The sequence below is a fragment of the Candoia aspera genome, chromosome 13 (genome assembly GCF_035149785.1).
Source record: "Candoia aspera isolate rCanAsp1 chromosome 13, rCanAsp1.hap2, whole genome shotgun sequence".
Taxonomy (NCBI): domain Eukaryota; kingdom Metazoa; phylum Chordata; class Lepidosauria; order Squamata; family Boidae; genus Candoia; species Candoia aspera.
This window is the reverse complement of record NC_086165.1, coordinates 9,491,090-9,509,868: the sequence shown is the minus strand read 5'-3', so window position 1 is coordinate 9,509,868 and position 18,779 is coordinate 9,491,090. Positions and strand designations below refer to the sequence as shown.

General features: G+C 40.7%; 1 protein-coding gene across 1 annotated transcript; it reads left to right on the top strand.

Moving 5' to 3' along the window:
* Positions 1-2,079: 2,079 nt before the first annotated feature.
* MYEF2 (myelin expression factor 2) lies at positions 2,080-18,492 on the top strand. Its single transcript, XM_063314509.1, has 18 exons — positions 2,080-2,389; positions 4,916-5,145; positions 6,331-6,383; positions 7,570-7,577; positions 7,677-7,770; positions 8,960-9,151; positions 9,647-9,800; positions 12,181-12,230; positions 12,307-12,370; positions 12,526-12,627; positions 13,037-13,087; positions 13,165-13,236; positions 13,313-13,399; positions 13,737-13,835; positions 14,311-14,386; positions 15,626-15,836; positions 15,921-15,972; positions 17,932-18,492. Exons 1-18 carry the CDS (start codon positions 2,214-2,216, stop codon positions 18,093-18,095), a joined length of 1,935 nt encoding a protein of 644 aa, XP_063170579.1. The 5' UTR covers positions 2,080-2,213; the 3' UTR covers positions 18,096-18,492.
* Positions 18,493-18,779: the final 287 nt, after the last annotated feature.

Here is an 18,779-nt window from a genome sequence, read left to right as displayed (position 1 = left end):
ATCATTTTTATTTCTGGGCTATTTGGAACCCTTAAGGAAAAAAAGCTGAAATCTCCACATATGAGAGAGTGATGCGCAGAGGATTGCACTCAGTTGACCTGGATTGGAAAGGTGTGATCCACACCCTAATCATCTCTCGACTGGGTAAATGTAAGCTGAGCTTCACATCTGTCCATTACATGGACGCTCTTACTGGCAGTCATACAGGAGTAGAGCCATTTTGGTGTAGTGGTTAAAGGTGCTGTATTAGAAGCTGGGTGACCAAGCCTTGGATGACCAAGCCTTCCCCCAGTTGGATGACTTTGGGCCAGTTGTTTTCTCTAACTTTTAGGAAGAAGCCATTTCCAAAAACATTGCCAAGAAAACTGCAGAGACTTGTTCCTGTAATCAACAGGAGTAAGGATTGACTTGCTGGACCATAACAACCACCACCACCAATATGGATATTGTTTGCCATTGCTTTCTTTTGGCATGCTTTTCCAACTTTCAAGTGTAGCTCATGGCTCAGGGATCTCCCACATCCAAGCAGAAACAAGTCCATCCTTGCTTAGCTTTTTTGACATTAACTAAGGTTGGCTGGGAGCTATCCTTTGCAGTGAATTCAGGTATGTTGGCCACCTGGAGGCAGGATGTGACTGGTTTCATCCTTATTTGTAATTACCAGATATAAACGGCCAGATCTTACTCCATGGGGTTCAAACCCTCAAAAATAGGGACACCCCGCCCCCGCAACAGGATGGGAGGAAGTTTTGTTAAACATCATCCATGGGAGCATGATAAAATTCAACATCTGTATCTCTCTCTCCCTGAGAACTATGGGAAAGGTGGACTGTATATGCCATTCTGAGAGAACCATTGTGGTGAGCAAACTCAACTGTTACTGCAATGCACTCCAGGGTTTTTCAAACCTGGCAACTTTAAGGTGTGTGGACTTCAGCAGGCTGGGATTCTGGGAGTTGAAGTCCACACTTCTTAAAGTTGCCAAGTTTGAAAAACTCTGCTCTAGGTGGAGCATTCCTTGAAGCTGGTCCATAATCAGAATCTAGTGCAGAATGCAGCTGTCTGTTCAACTGGTCAACTATGCTAGTACTCCTGGAAAAATTGCACTTGTGTGATAGTTACCAGGCAACAAATTCTGACCATGGACTGGGATGCCCTAAATAGACTAGGACTCAAATACTCGAAAGATTGCCTACCCCAGTACCACCCAACCTGTAAATTGAGATCAGATGGGGAAGCCCTACTTGTGGTCCTAACAATGTGTTGAACTCATACCAGGGTGGACAGGAGCAGGGCCTTCTCAGTCACAGCCCCTTACTTAAGAAACACCCTTCAGAGGATAAGAAAATTGGTCCCTTCCAGTAATAACCATTAAAAGACCCATGAGCTCAGCCAGGCCTGTGGAAAATTACAACTACATCAGGTGCCAACTGATTTGAGCTATTGCTATTGTGTTTTAATTTTTTTTAATGCATTAGTGACTTTAAGCAGAGTTGGTGTTATTGTGGCGATTTTTATTTAGGACTCTGGGCGTCTTCTATGGCTAGATTTAGTAATATGTTAAATGATGGAGCTAGTCCTCTATTAACATTTTATGGATATACTTTTAGTCTCTACAGATGTCACTCATTTATTCATTTCTTCTATTTTATTAGCACTGCTGTATTTTTGGTTGTACTTTATCACATCTTCTGGTTGTTAAACTTACGAAGTTTTGTTTTGTTTTATTTTATTATTTTTATTTTAAAAAAAAGACTCTGGGAGGAGGAAGCCAAGGAAATTAGCCCACCCAGACTCACTTTGCGTGAGATGAGTGGCCGTATAAATTTGATAAATAAATAAAATAATGACAGTCCTCAGGAAGCCTCAGCAGGGGACCTAACAATTTCTTCCCTGCCTCACAGGGTTGTTGCGCGGACGGAAAAGTGGCGGGGAGTCAAGCGGCTGATGCAACCGATACCGCCAGGCGCACCGCACGCGCGCATCTTCGAGCGGGGAGGGGGAAGAGGTGAGGGCGAAGAGTCCTTGTCGCCATAGCAACGGGAGCGGCCCTTTTCGGGCTCAGGCAGTCGGGCTCCTCTTTCCCGTTCCCGCGATGTTTCAGTTCTCGCGAGAGCACTGCGCAGCCGCTGCGGAGCGAGCGGGCGGCTGAGGGGCTGGAGGAGGAGCAGGTCTTCGCACCCCGCTTCCCCCTTTCAAATACGGCTGAGGAAATGGCGGAGGACGATAAGTACGAGGCCGCGCCGTCCGCGCCGCCGCCGCTGGGAGAGGCCGAGGAGGCAGCGGCCGCCGTCAACGACCACGACCGGCAGCAGGAGGAAGAAACGGGCGGAGCGGCCCTGGCCGAGAGCGGCGGCGACGGCGCCGGGAGCACGAACGGGGTGAAAATGTACGCGCGCGCCCGCGTAGGTGCGGGGAGGGGAGGTTCACGCCTGCGCGCGCGCCCCGCGTGTCTTGGCCGGGAAGGGGGCGTGGCGTCGGAGCCGAACCCGCTACTTGAGGACGGGGATGCGGCGGGCCGCGCAGGCCGCGGGAGCGGAGGTCTGCCTTTCGCCTCCGCCCCGGAGGAGGCTGAGGGCGCGCTCCTTTCCTCTTCTTCCCCCTTCGCCGTATGGGGGTCCTGGCTGGGTACCGTGGGCGAAGGGAGGCAGGCGGGTCGGCTGCTCGGGAGCTCTCCGCGCCGTAGAAGAAAGGGCGTTCGTGGTTAGGAAGGCTCTTGAGGGGTTCGCGGGCAGAAGGTGGCTGCTCTAAGCGGAGGAAGGAGGGACTGCCCGGATTCTGACGTGGGGGCGTGTTACGGGGCAGCCCTTCGCACGCTAGGAAGGGGAGTCAAGCTCACTGAGCAGAAGGGGGCTTGATCCCGAGTCGGTAAACGGGCAGCAGAACAAAGAGTCTCTTCCCTGACATCTTAAAGCAGGTTTTTTGTTTTTTTTGGAGCAGTTCTTGGCGACCGCAGCGCCCCCCCCCCCCCGCCACCCCATTCTGATCCTGCCATTGGTTGCAGGTTCAAGTGGATTGTAAATGGCACGGAAGAAATGCATGCTCTGTGGTTGTCACTGTACAGCCCTGGATGTGTCCTATCAAAGAAGCATCATGATCATCCTTGATAGCAGCAGTTGAGCCAGCCTGCTAGAGCTATGCTTTGTTGGCTGATCAGTCTTGAATAAAGATGCCTAGAAGGTTGCAAATACTAAAGCAAAATATTTATTTACCTGTTTTTTCAGCCTGGTGCAGGACAGGTTTTATTTTGGCAGAAGCTTTAACCTCCTGTAATTGTTTTTCAGCCTTATTCTGGATGGATTCCACTGGTAACGTGCAAAACCTTCCTGAGCCATCCTGCCCTTAGAAGGGTCTGAAGGAACTTGTGCATCCAATTGGTGCAGCATTGTTATAATTAAGTAGCATGTGGATGTCTGTGTACTTTTGACCTTCCTGTCCCTTAATAATCAGGAATAGTAAAGGGTTTTGTCTTCCCTTCCCACTTCTGCAATTTCAACTTCGTTTTGTGTAACCAAACTGATCAGCAGTACATTCAAAGCGAACAAGTGGCATTTTATTCACAAATAATTAGGTTGCATTCAGTATTATAAGATGGAGGTAGTCTGAATTGCAAGAAATTGGTTGTGATAGCTGTATCAAACTTCTGATACAATTATAGTACATAATTGCATACTAGATGTTGTGGAGAAGGATTTGTATCTTCAGGTGCTTCTTGGAAGCTTCTGGCTGGCCAGCTGCTGTCTAAAATGCAACTCTGGGCCATAGGACCATATGTATGATACAGTAGGAGTCATATTATGCTAATTAGTCTTTAGTCTGGTCTACATTTGCTGCTGTAAAAGAATGTTCAATCTGCTGAAAAGCAAAGTGGTTATCTAGCTATCTGCATTGTTCATTGGAGAATCTGCTTCTTTTCTTAATAATAATAACTTTGACCCTCAGCTTGCTCTTAGAGTGATCGCTTCATAGAAGAGAACTTAGCTTTCTTTGCTGTGCAAACAGCTCCATTGGTCTTTTCGAAGAAATAAGGATGCTTCAAAGCATGGCAGCCTCTGATATTTAGACAAGTACTTTGGTTTTGCTTCATGTGTTTTTATATATTCAGGATATATTTGGATGTTTGAAAATCACAAATGACTGAGATAAGGAAACTAATAATTATGGGTCAAACACAATTTCTAGGTTCTAAACGATTTGTAATTTGTTCAGTAATTCCTGTATGTTTTATGAAAACCTGAAACTCCATTGGCTCCAGTTGAATTCAGAAAGATTTTCAATTATATTTTGCCCCCAAATTTCCTTTGGTGTAGGATTCAGCATCCTTGCAAAGAATAAATAAAACAAATGCTACATTATAAATGTGCAGTTGAATTGGTTTCACACACTTTTCTAGAAGAACTGACGGAAACATCGATGGCCAACTTTGGAAGGCCTTTGCAATGCTTTTGAGGATCTTTCCAAGCAGGCATTCTTGGAAGCTGCTGTTTGCACGAACAGCAAATAGGTAACCTCCTTCCATTCATGCTGCAGTGCCAGTCTGGATTCAACACTATGGCAGCTCTTCACAAAAACACAATACAGTGCAGATGCAAACACATTTGATAGAATTTCAGGTACCCAGCCTTAAAAGGCACTGTATTCCATATGAAAAAAGGAAGATTGCACCTGCTGGCCCTGTCCCAGCATCCTCATCTACATCTATCATTTAAGCCTTTGCTGTGTTGAGTGAAAAGATCCAAAGAGGACTTACGTGACTGCTTGATGCAATATAACCAGAACTCTGTAGGATCAGATACCTTGATATAGCAGGGTCTCCCAGTTCTGAGAATTTTGCTCGTGCTTAGATGGTTTTTTTGGTTAAAAGCTAGCATAATCATATATTTCAAAACAAAACTTTTGTTGTTTCCAAATGCAGGGAGAATGATGAAGCAGGAAAAGATGAGACACTACCAGTGAAAGCAAAGTATATTTCAAAACCAAAGGCGATTCCATCTCTTGGACACAGGAATAGATTTCATCCATACATGAAGGAAAAGAGTGCGGGCATTGGGGAAAAGAAGAGTGTTAATCGTAACAGAGTATTCATTAGCAACATCCCATATGACATGAAGTGGCAGTCCATTAAAGATCTCATGAGGGAGAAAGGTAACTTGCTCCTTGCCGCCTTCTTCACAAAAAAAAGGGAGAATCATAAATATCTGGAGTGCTATAAATCATACAAATTTGGTTTGTCCTTTCCAACTTCTGCTTCATATGTCTATTTCCCCCTTTTCTTTCACTGGAGACATTTGCATTGCAGGACAGTCTGGTAAATGAATGAAGTATCCAGTCTCCTGTACTAGTATGACAACAGACAGTGTAGTGAATATGCATGTTCTCATGAACCTTTAAAGGGAGTGTGTTATGTCTAGCTATAGTTCTGAATATAAGCACTACTTAGTGTGTTCCTAAGTATGAAAGACAAAGGATACCTCTCAAAAGATTTTTCAGTATTTTTCCTTGGTGGAATCTGGCTGTGGAATTATTTCTGTCTGCCTTGTCACTTCTGCCATGACTTGTCTGTCTGGAGCTCTCTATCAAGTGTGTGACTACTGTTGTAGTTTGACAGAACTATTTGAATTTCTCAAACTTCTTGCCACGGGCAGGTCTGGGACAGGTGAAATCCCAACTCATGAACTGTCAAAAGCTAGTTTTGTATTAATTTGGGAAAATATGATTGCTTCAAAATCATGCAAAGAATATTTGGTTTCTAGGTATTTTAATCAAAACAAACCTTTAATTGTGCTAGGTGTATCTGTTGTAAGGTGACGTGACTATATGATTGGTTTTATGCAATGAAACTTTATTTTAGAAAGTGTGTGGCTTGCTGTGAAATTTTTTGACTCTTGTAAATTGGTTATTCTATTGAAGGCAACCTCTTTACTATTTGAAGCTATTCAGGGAGAAAGTCACCTTAAAACAGTTGTTGTTAGCAGGATGACAAATGTCACTGAAAAGTGTTTATTGTTGATGTTCTAATTGATAGGTGAAGGGACTATTTGTATATCTGAACTTGTTCACCAACCATATCATACTGGCCAAAATATGATCTATAGTATGAATTAGGTTAAACATAGTTGTTTTTCTAGCTTTTGAGAATGTGGCTGTTGCATATTCCTGAAAATTAGCTAAATTATATAGCCCTTGACAGGAGGTATGTTGGTCTGGTTTTGATTGTTGGTGAATAATAGGTGTTTCTCTGTAGAGTTGTGCACAGGGACACAGCAAAGAAAGACACTGGTGTTTAAATGCATTGTCTCTTGGTATTTTCCCTTTGTATGTCTTATGTAGTTGGTGAGGTTACATACGTGGAGCTGTTTAAGGATGCAGAAGGAAAATCAAGGGTAAGTGCCGTGGGCAAACATCTGCTAGAGGTTTAAAGTTCCTCAGCAGTTTTACTTTTGTATAATACTTGTACCAGTAACTGGAAAGTAAGTTTCATTTTTTAATATTGATATTACAGACAGAGGTTTCTGTATCAGATACAGTTTGTCAACTTTTATTTAAATTAGTGTAGCTGGATGCAAGGGAAAAGCCCTTTTAATATGTATTTTAAATAAATGGCATTTACCTAATTAATTTAAAACAGCAGCTCACTTTAGGATTTCTGTTGTGTTCAGATGTGTTTAAGTTGAGGACTGGAAAAAAAAATGATAAATTAAGTGTAGCATTCTAACTAGAGGCTGAGTATAAACTTTGATGAGCCTAAAGAGTGCAGGACTACTTTGGATTATTGAACTTGTCTAGGTTTTTAAAAAATGGAATGGAAGAAGTTGGCTGTTAGGTAGGAGATACCTGCAACAAGGGAGACAATTTCGTGCCAAGAATGTTTAAATCTGCTTTGTGTCTTTCTTCTTAAAAGGGTCAAACGTTCAAACTATAATAAGTCTGAGCCTGCTCTGTGAACATGAGAAATGCAGGTTTGACTCAATTGTAATCAGTAAAAACCTGTTTGGTGTTTGATTTTTTTTCCCTTAAGATTTTTATTTATGCAATTTTCATTTGACCCTTGGGAATTTTTATTAAAAAAAATAAATTAAAAGTTGGTTAAAGAGTATCTTATTAAAATCAAGTGTTCCTTTTTAGATAAGGCAAGAACACCAACAATTGTTAATAACTGCCATCAGGTTATGGAAAATTTGGATATTGTTCCTCAAGATAATAGTCCAGGGATATTATTGGATATCCTCAGCTTTTTCACTGATAAAGCTGTCTGTGTGCCATTTCCACATTCTGCATATAATTTGGCTCAAGGGAAACCTAGTGGAAAGAATCTGAAATAAAACAAATGGAATGACCACCTTCTTTGCCTTTCAAATTAATTAAAACTTTTTGAGTAAAAGGTGGTAGGAGAAATTCTAGTTAAAACTGGTCTTCCCACTCCAAAACTTCTGTTCTTTATTCAGACTATCTATTCTTCAGTTTGTCTAAAATCTTAAAAGTACCTCAGTATAACAATTATATTTACTGATTAATTTTTCATTTATTTTTGTTCTTCTCCCACATTGACAAACCTTCACATGGATATAGGGTTGTGGGTAAGTATGTTTGTTTATGTTTTTTCATAATACTTACAATATTTGGGAAAAAAAACTTTAAAAAATAAATAAATCAACATTTAATTCTTTTTAATCCAGTGTGGTTGAATTCAAAGATGAAGAATTTGTAAAGAAAGCACTGGAGACTATGAATAAATATGATCTTAATGGAAGACCACTTAACATAAAAGAGGTATGTTTGTATTTTTACTGCAGAATACTGAGAACATAGTGGTTTCTTTTAAAAAAAAAGAACTAGAGTTACAGATATTTTACAAAATAATAACCATTCTATACTTCTGTACTTGCAAACAAGCAATCCATATCAAAAAGTACAAATTCTCTTTTAAAATTGTGAGTATATGTAATATCTGTTCTCATTTCACCACTGTAGAAATGGTAATGCAATATGTTCCAGCCTCATTAAGATTTTATAAGAAAATTCTCAGGCCCTTGAATAATGAAACTTACAAGTAAGAGTGCTTTGTCAAGCCCCACTGATTTTCTGTAAGACCTGAAATATATCTACTTACTTACAAGTTTTAAATCTAGAGCTGGGTGAATGATGACTTTTAACACTATATAACCATTTTGTATCTGTCTATCTTCTGACTGCCTGGTTGTGTGAGCCAAAAAGTGGGTGGAAATGAATATGGTGTCAGCATTTCCAGTGTAGAGAGTAGTGTAGTGAAGAGCCAGTTTGGTCTAGTGGTTAAGGCAATGGGCTAGAAACTAAGAGTTTGTGAGTTCTAGTCCTGCCTCAGGCACAAAAGCCAGCAGGTGACCTTGGGCCAGTCCCTCTCTCTCAGCCCAAGAGCCAATCAGGCGTGGTAGGAGAGTTCTAGTCCCGCCTTAGGCATGAAAGCCAGCAGGGTGACCTTGGGCCAGTCCCTCTTTCTCAGCCCAACCCACCTCGCAGGGTGGTTGTTGTGGGGAAAATAGGAGGAAGAAGGATTATTAGGTATGTTAGACGCCTTGAGTTATTTATAAAAATAATAAAGGCGGGATAAAAATTAAATAATAATAAGTATGTAACCTGCCTTTATGGAATATTATGTATGTCTTCTACAGATGATATTAACAGATAATGCTAAGATCATTGAACTCGGTATTTGGAAGAAAGATGTTAGGCTGGCATATCTACTTTGGGTAGTTTTGGGGCTAGGTAACACAATAAGAAGTGGCAATGCACGCTGTTTCTTTCAAGGCCACTTATAGAAGTAAGGTAGCTAGCTCTCTATAGACATGAAGTATTTGTTCCTTCTACCCCTGCTAAGGATGCTAACTGCTTTTTGGGGTTTCTGTGGAATTTAAAATTGTCTTAATATTACTACTGATTTGGGATCAATTGATGCATATTCTCTTCGTTAAATATTTTGCAGGATCTGGATGGTGAACATGCCCGTAGGGCACTGCAGCGTGGGAGTGGACCATTTACAGGAGGACATGGTCCAGATATAGCACCTGGCTTGATGAATTTGCCACCTTCTATACTTAATAACCCAAACATTCCTCCTGAGATTATCAGCAATCTACAGGCTGGCAGGCTTGGATCCACCATTTTTGTTGCCAATGTAAGTACAGAAAAGCAGTAGAGATTCCTGGGCAATTGTTACAGTGTAACTTCATCATTAAATGAGAATTCTCATAGGTGAGAGGAGCAATGCTGATTTTCATGGGATGTTAAGCATTGATAGATGTCATTTGAGGTTGGTTCTGTATGTCTAACATTCTCCAAGGTCTAGGATTTATTTATTATTTTTTAAAAGGTTTTTCAGCTCAATGTTTTTGTAATCTACTTTCAAGTTTCATGAGCTGCTCATGTGTACATTGTAATAAATGGAAAATGAATAATCATGTTTTAATACTTTTCGTTAATTGCCTTTTTAATAATTTTAATTAGGAAATGTGGGGTATTGCTTCTTTTATAGGACCTATGTTCATCAACATGTTGAAAAATGAAATAACAGGTGTAATTACTTTGAGAGCATGAACAGAATTAATAACCATTCTCCTCAAGAGAGGCAAAATTATGTTCATTTATCATATGGAAGCTTTGTGTTTTTAAGCTTGACTTTAAAGTTGGCTGGAAGAAATTAAAGGAGGTGTTCAGCATTGCTGGAACTGTAAAACGTGCGGATATTAAAGAAGACAAAGACGGCAAAAGTCGGGGAATGGGAACAGTGACTTTCGAGCAGCCAATTGAAGCTGTTCAGGCAATATGTATCCTGACAAGTGAATCTGTTCGAAGAACTACGTTGTCAAATGTAGTCTGTATAAGCATGTTAAAAAGATTGTTTCCACTATATTAGACTTCAGGGAGTGCCTGATTGTATATAAATCCTGCAAGCAATTTATCTGTTTGCAGTATGTTTGACAGAGTGCATGCTTTTATACAGTAGTTGAAGTTACAGTACTGATCCTAAATTTTGGAGGGTATTTATTAGTGGTGGCAGCTATTTTGGGATTGTAGTACTCTGCAGAGGCTTAGAAACATAATGCGCTTCTCCTCTAGAATTGCAGAGTTGAGAACCTGTGACACTCCAGCATCCCTCATTGTTGGCCGTGCTCTCTGAAGCTGCTAGGGGTCATGGTTCAATGCCATCTTGCAGTTCCAAGCTCCTGCACTATTGGAATGGATCACTCTTTTAGAGGGGGATTCCAATACTGGATCTGAGCATATAATTAGATTTCCAGTTTTTTCAGAATTGGTACCCCCTGAATTAATGTCTGATAGGTCTTTCCAAGTGAGCCTCGTGTGGTGCAGAGTGGTAGGTGGTAGTAATTGCAACTGAAACTCTCCTCATGACCAGAGTTCAATCCCAGCGGAAGCTGGATTCTTGGGTAGCCGGCTCAGGTCGACTCAGCCTCCCATCCTTCCGAGGTCAGTAAAATGAGCACCCAGCTTGCTGGGGAAGGTGAGGACTGGGGAAGGCAATGGCAAATCACCCCACTATAGTCTGCCAAGAAAAAGTTGTGAAAGCGGCATCCCCCCAAAGGGTCAGACATGACTCTGTGCTTGCACAGGGGACCTTTCACCTTTCACATGTCTTTTTCCAAGCCGGGGAGATTGAGGGTAGGCTCTGGCTTGGGAAAAACTTAGTCCTCTGAGGGAAAAAGGGGGCCAGGGTATTAATTCCTCACAGCAACTACTTTGCTAATCCATCTGTAGAAGCTGTTTATCAGTGATTTCATTAAACCTTTGCTATGCTATGGTGGTAGCAATTGCTAACTTCCTGAAAAACTAACAGAATAGTTGGCAAACCTAGGTAGATGATGTGGAAAATAGATACAATTTGTGATGTTCACAAACCATTGTTTCAACTTGTCACTGCTTTATGTAAGAATATTGGTCTGGTATTACAGCTCTTAAACTATTGTTGATGAAGACATAATCAGTGACATAGTTGGCAAACAAATTGCTTTGTCTGTTTTGATAATTAGTTTTCAGATAGCTATTTTCAGTTAGAAGGAAGTGTTCACAGTGAGTAGGGATGCAACATTACTTGCATTATGAAATGTAGGAAAGCTGATAATGACATTCAGAAATCCCAACCTTTCCTCACTCCCCCATAGCTTTTTAAAAACAAGAGGTATAATCCAAATGCTGGGGTTGAAATTCAGTCCTTTCCTGCAGTCGAATAAATTGCACAAGTACTGCACTGCCTGATTTGAATTAATATATTAAAAAGGTGGCTTTATTTAATCACATGGTATGCTTATAAATATAGGGACATGATGGCGCTGCGGATTAAACTGCTGAGCTTGCCGATCGGAAGGTCGGTGGTTCGAATCCGCGTGACGGGGTGAGCTCCCATTGCTAGTCCCAGCTCCTGCCAAACTAGCAGTTCAAAAACATGCAAATGTGAGTCGATTAATAGGTACCGCTTCAGTGGGCAGGTAACGGCGTTCCGTTTAGTCATGCCAGCCACATGACCACGGAGGAAGTGTCTATGGACAAACGCCGGCTCTTCGGCTTTGAAATGGAGATGACCACCGCCCCCTAGAGTCGGACACGACTGGACTTAATGTCAAGGGAAACCTTTACCTTTACCTATGCTTATAAATATATAAGCATTGACCAACTCATCAGCAAGCAGTCACCATCTTAAAAAGGCATTAATCTGCTCTTGCGCCGTTGATCAGAATTCTCAATGTTTACATGCAGTTCATTGCTTTCTACTACCTGTAATTTGCATATGCACCTGTGTAGATTGAATTGTTGAATTAGATCAGAGGTGGACAACCTGAAGGTGGAGCCTCCAAAAGCCTTAACTGTGCCCCGCAGAGAACTACTGAAACATAAGTTTAAATGTGATAAAAGGGACAATGATTAAATGCATGATTTGAGAGTCTCGTTAACTGTATTTACTGTATTTAATTTTAATTTTTTATATATGTTAATGAAATCAAATTAGTTTTTTCCCCTTGCTCTGCCCACCGCTTTGGAATGTAGCTCCTATGGTGCAGATTGATACTACTTAACTGATACTATTGACTGGGTGATTGCTTGAGCGTTACGTGGGGTATGTATGAGAGAAAGATGGTTTTCAGTCGAACATCTCACACTTGCCAAAGCAAGGATCCTTGACTCTGTGCTCAGCAATGTTCAATGGACAGTTCCTCTTTGACAGACCCATGCATGTGAAAATGGTGAGTTGTGCCTTTCTACTTTCTCCATGGGGACTCCAACTGTGACATCACTCTTAAAACCTTTGTTTGTTTTTAGGATGACAAATCAATTCCTCACGATGATTTCCGTGCAGCAGATAGCAAAACACCACAGTTACCCCGTGAGTGTGACCCTTTTTTTTTTTTTGCTATTTATTAATATGGCTATCAAAAGACTTTTCAGAAAGTGCTTCTGTCTTCAACTCTGTATGGCTACAGCACCATTCTGGAGCAAGCATAGCCCTTAAAATTTATGGAGAGATTTTTGCTTTTGAAGGTGGACTTGGAGGGATCGGAATGGGACTCGGCCCTGGTGGACAGCCAATAAGCGCAACCCAGCTGAGCATGGGTAGTGGAATGGGAAGCGTGGCTCCGGGAGGTTAGTCCACTTTCTCTTCTTGATCTTGAGACAGGGGAAACTGTCTGGACTTTTATAGATGGTTCTAAATGTAGCCTGACATGTGTTAGGTCTCTTAACTTAGAGCCAAGGTAAAGGAAAAAAAAGTAGATGCTGGAACTTTTTATGGTACTCTTTCCCCCTAAAATAGCCTTCCCAGTTCTATTCTTTTTTTGCACATCCAGCTTTTAAAATATCAGTCTAGTTTAACAAGCTACCTTATTGCTGCTCTATTTGAATGTAGATGTATTTGAATAGGGGGAGGGGGAGAAGGAAGGAAGGAGTGGGTATATATCAGTAATTTATTTGCTGTATTATAGAGTCCTGTAGAACTATGCTAAATAAAGAAAAAACCTGTGGTTCTGCTCTGATTCCTTTTATATATTTTAAGGAATGGGAGTGGATGGACCAGGCTTTGGAGGAATGAATAGAATGAGTGGAGGTAAGTATGTTCACCTGTTACTTTATTTCTATGCAAATTTTATGGCATTCATAAAAAGCTCTTCACTTACGGTTCAGGTGTTGGTGGATTTGGTGGCATGAAAGGAATGGCAAATATGGGAGGATTTGGCGGAGTCAGCCGACTGGGAGGTAGGTAAATGTTTATTCATCGAAGTACAAAATGTCAAGCTATCTGGCAATATTGTTAAAAATAAAATCTTTCTAGGCATGGGAAGCGTAGATGATTTCAGAGGGAACATCGGCAGTGGAATGAGCGGTGGCATCGGAACGGGCATGGCTGCCGGTATGGGAGGTAAGTCGAGCTTTATTTTACACGTGGCAATCAGGCTAGCCCATTTGTCAAAGTAAGTTTTTTAAAAATGGGCTATTATGGCTTAAGAGGTTATAATAAATGATATAGAAGTGGACTGCCTTCTGTTTAATTAGAAAAAAAATCTTCTGTGAAAAGTAGGGTTCAGCGATCCTCTTACGGTGCTGCCCGATGTTTTGAGAGGCTTCTCATTCACAATTCGATTTTCATTCCCCAAATTACCACTTCTGAAGAGTGATTGGTACTATCGACATCTTAATAACGATTCATACACAGCCCAGGTATCAAAGAAGATCCGTATGCTGTGTTTTCCTTGCAGAAATGTTCCGTGGTGGAATGGGAGGAACTCTCGATAGAGACTTTGGTCGAAGTGACATGGCTTTGAACCGTGGCTTTGGAGACTCCTTTGGAAGAATGGGTATGGCCCTGGGCAAACCCCCCCAGAATCTAATGCCCAGCATGGAGCAAGCAAGTCATTTTCACAAATGAGCATTATGCCACTTCATACTCAATGTCTTTCTTTTAGCTCTCTCCTCAATGTGGTCTGCTGACAAAAATATTGTGCCTTCATTCCAGAGAGTGACATGATGCAGGTCTTTGTTTGTACTATATTTTTGAGGCAATAAAATTAAGGCAGAAACCTGACTCTTAGGAGGTGCTTTTGCTGCTTAACAGCATTGCTGACTATTTAACTCAATTTATAAGCCAGAATAATTGTAACGAATCTTCTCTTGTAGTACTTTCTTAATTTTTAAAAATGTAGATGTATTTGAGTAGTACATTCAGAAGAAGTATATGGATGATTTAAAACAAACAAACAGAAGTTTGGAAGAACTCCCTAGATTTAAGTGAAATGGATTTACGTAACTTCATTTTTTTCTGTCCTCATTTAGGTGGTGCAATGGTTGGTGGTTTTGCAGGAGGCATGGGAGCTTCTAATATGGGCCCAGTAGGATCTGGAATGAGTAGGTTGATCTGTTCCAACAAAGAATAAATCCAGGTTGTAGAAAGGCTTCTTAGCACTTAAGGTGGATCTAGGAACATATCAGCTGTTGCTCCCCCCTGCCAAAAAAAAATCAAGATTTCCTAGAGTGTGTGGCTCAGTTATACTTGGTGTTTATTAAAATCTATGATGTATATATCTTGTGTCTTTTAACATTCAGAGGATTTTAGAAAAAAAGCTTTCTGTGAATAAGTTTTAGAGTCACGTACTTCTAGCGCAACTACAGAAATAATTGATTTGAGTAAAATGGAAGGAACAGTTTAGTTGTATGACATTTTAGATGCCTCTAACTTGCACAGGGGGGTTGAATTTGTAAAAGGAAGATTCATTGAGTTGTCATGCATGGCTGTTGGATAAATGAAATGGCTGTGCATTAACGCTTTGTGCTGCAAGTGTGATTGTATGCCTTCACCCATCCTGGAAATACGCTAGTTCTTGTTCCTTGAGGGCTTTATGTATTGACAGTTCCATGCTCATGAGAACCATTATGCTTATTTTGGGAAAATTAGGTTTCTGATTAATACTTTTTCATAATAAGGACAAAGGAAGCTGGCTTTATATTTAGCCTGATGTTAGAGATTGAATCTGAGACCTTTACCATGTGAAGGGTGTGCAGTTTCACTAAGGTACAGTCCTTCCCTGCCTTGAGCAAATAGCAGGCCCACAGGCCTGGCTTACAGAGAAGTCTAAATCATAGTATGCCTGCTTAGCACGCTGTGCGAACCCATGATGTCTGACCCCAATTGCAGAATAATTAGAATATTTGGAAGGCTGCTATAACAGAACTAATAATATCACGTGGAGTGAGCCTCTTTTTGAAATTAGTAGATTACTGCATGATTTAATGAGTTTACAATAAAGCAGTGGCTTTCACTAGCCGCAGGGCATTGACAACTGTTGCCCGCACAAATTACCCTTAATTATGTGCTAGCAGAAACAGCCTCAAAATAGATTGGGTTGAAATTCAGCCTTGTAGTGTTGGCAGCTTCCAGTTCACTGGACCACCCGCTGATGCAGCCATAAATCACTAAAGGTAACTGGAAGTACAATTCATTAATTGGTACAATGTACAAGAAGAACTACTTAGCTTCCTCTGCATTTTCCTTTGCATAAAACAATCTTACTTACATATGAAGTGAAATTTCACTTGATTTTTTTCTGGGATCCCTAAAACTTTCTCTCTCTCTCTCTCTCTCTGCAGGTAGTGGAATAAGTGGGATGAACAGCATGACTGGTGGAATGGGGATGGGGATGGGAATGGATCGGATGAGTACCAGTTTTGATCGGATGGGACCAACCATGGGAACTGGCCTGGACAGAAATATTGATATGGATCGAGGATTTGTGCCTGGCCCAATGGGAAGTGGTGTGAGAGACAGAGTAGGCACCAAAGGCAACCAAATATTTGTTAGAAATGTAAGCATATGAATTAAAACAATTAGTAGCATAATTCTCTTGCTTTTTCTCCTTAAGGTTACTTTATGCTTATCTTCATTTCAGCTTCCTTTTGATTTGACCTGGCAGAAGCTTAAGGAAAAATTCAGCCAGTGTGGTAAGTATTAGGCACAAATAAGGCTGCCTCTCAGAATTAACCAGCCACAACAGATGTGTGTATCAGTGGCTTTCCAGCCTGTTCCTCTCTTCTCTTCTGTGGAATCCCTTTATGTCTGCCTTAATCTACAGCATGTTGCGGAAGATGTGGGCACATGCGCAGGCATCCTGGGATGTTGTGTCCCCTTGCAGTGCATGGTTGAGAAGAGCTGCCCCTTCAGAGAAACTTGAGTTCATTTCTGACATTCCCATTGAGGAACAGACTGGGCAGATGCAGCACAAGCTCATTCATTCAGCCATAAATTGTGTGTCAGATGGATTCTGGACTACCATTGTGATTTCATAGGGTAGTACAGTGCCCTAAATTATGGTTCATTGATCTAGATGTGATTGCCCAAACTGAGGTTTTCAAACCATGATTCAGACTTTGAGTTTAGTTAAATTGCAATAATCCATAGTACTTGAAATACTGATAACTGTGGTTCGTGGGTAATGCTAATCTGGAATATGGTTTGTTTTTGCTTAGTGTGATTGGCAAATTATGCTGTTATGGCTTATTCATGAATAGTTAAAACACTCTTAGCTTGGTGGTGTCTGTAAACACAGCTGTTGGATGACATGGAAAAACCTAATATTTGATAAGTAAGATCTTCCTTTTAGCTACGTCTGAATATTGCAACAATTTAGCTCTTGACATTCTTATGAAATACAGACATCTGGTGGTGAAGTTCTTTTTGTGGTATTGCTTTTTTTACATTCTGTTCAACAAATAAGTTTATATTTATTTAGCTTTAAACTGAATTCAGTTCAAAACAAAAATCTGTTTTTATTGAATTTTAAAGGGGGTATGGTCTCTCTCTCAATCTTTCCTGAAAAGGTCAGGTTTTTTGTATGGTTCGAGAAATTTGTACAAAGAGAACAGTGATTTTGCAGTTTCTGCCAGAAGACTTAAGATGTAATTTCTTCACTTTCATTCCTGCTGCCTTGAATAAGTTGTAACCCATAGCTAAAACTTGTCTTGGTACATATAAACATGAATAGCTTTAAATGTGTTAGTCTGATGTTTAGTAACGTTTTACTAGAAAAATACGTTCCTGTGTTGTCCGTTCTAAAAACTCAAAAAGCAAGACTTTTAACGTATCTGTTCTTCTTATAGTGATATTTATATATAGTTTTAGGCATCAGGCTTTCTGTTTTTCTCTCAGTGTGAATGGGGGCTCCTAGATCAACTAGAAGTGCAGCAAAAGGGCCTGTCTCACACTGATCTTGTTCTGTTCTTAAGCACTGCCTATGTATTGACTCTTAGTATCCTAACGTATGTAACGTTACTCAAGCATTTAGCTCAGCAAAGCCATAGGTTTCATTATTTGGAGGTGCCCTGGCGACTGTCTGTTTGTTTGTTTGTTTATTTAATTTGTCCCTGCCCATCTCCTCCCATTGGAGGACTGTTCAATGTTCAGTTGAAAACATTAAAGAGCTACAAAGGGAACTAAAATATTTCCGTTCCATTTTACTTCTGGGGTCAGGAGAGAATTTTTAAAAATCCAGGGGTCCAAAAAGATCTACCTATTATTAATTAGATGATAACTAGCTGAAGAAAAAAGACTTGCTTTGAAGATGATACTCTGAGCAGGGAACGTGGGGGAGTGAATCAGAAGGGAGGGGCTAAAGAAGGTGGCATGTGGCTGGGATGAAAGGCAAAGCAGGCAGGCAGCTGGACTACAGTAGGACTTGAGGTGATGTAGAAAGCATTGGCGCACCCTTCAGTGTGGCTACACTGTCGCGTGCGATGGCAGAAAAGAAGCTGCTAGATAATTTAATCTCGTCTGCATGGTTTGCTTTGATAGCCCTAGCTTTTCCAGTGTGGGTAAACCTGATTTTTTTAAAATGATTGATGTTGATTATGGGATTTCTGCTTCTACCTGCACATGGTTGGCTAAACTGAACTTCAACTTTTCAGGTCATGTAATGTTTGCAGAGATAAAAATGGAGAATGGAAAATCGAAAGGCTGTGGAACAGTCAGATTTGACTCACCGGAATCAGCAGAAAAGGCCTGTAGAATAATGAACGGCATAAAAATCAGTGGCAGAGAAATTGATGTACGTCTGGATCGCATTGCATAATTTATAAGTACATGTTGAGGAACATTCCTTTAGACAGTTTACTGTAGCTCCTCCCTCTCTCCCCTTTCCCAGTAAGTCATTTTAGTAACACCGTATGCTTTACTTGAGTTGAAGAAACAATACTTTTAAAACACCCCCTCAGCCTTTAACAGTATAGTGTTTAATATACTGTGTGAATTTGTTAATTCTTACTACATTTTGATTTTTAAGAGACCTTTCCTGACTTGTTCAGTGGCCTGAACTGCCTCACCTTCTCTTGTAGTTGGAAGCTGTGGCTGTTTAATGCCTCTTTAAAATCATGCTAAGTGTTTCTAGTCATTCAGTTTAAATGAATGGTTCTACCGTTTTTAATAAAACAAGCCATTTTCTCTGTTTAATAAAAGTCTGTATAGTGGAATTTGTTTTTTTGTCAGCTTTGCCTGTCTTGCAGTTGTAAAGCCCGCGGTTTTCCATTTCTCTTCCCATCCGTTTGTTTTACAAGCTTTTGTAGTTGATGTTGCTCTTAGTAATTCCTGATAGCGTTCAGCATTACCATGATTTTGTTTAGTGTCATAATGTGGATTTTTCTCTAAAATACGTTTTACAGCCCATGGAGATTTTGGATTTTTTATTTCTTGACTAAATGAAGAGATTGACCCTTTCATTCCTTATACCCCCCCCCCACACACCCTTTCATTATGGTAT

Coding starts and splice junctions, on each gene's coding strand:
- MYEF2 (XM_063314509.1), top strand. CDS start 2,214: ATGGCGGAGGACGATAAGTACGAGGCCGCGCCGTCCGCGCCGCCGCCG. Junction 9,152..9,646: donor CCACCATTTTTGTTGCCAAT/GTAAGTACAGAA, acceptor TGTGTTTTTAAG/CTTGACTTTAAAGTTGGCTG. Junction 12,628..13,036: donor GGGAAGCGTGGCTCCGGGAG/GTTAGTCCACTT, acceptor ATATATTTTAAG/GAATGGGAGTGGATGGACCA.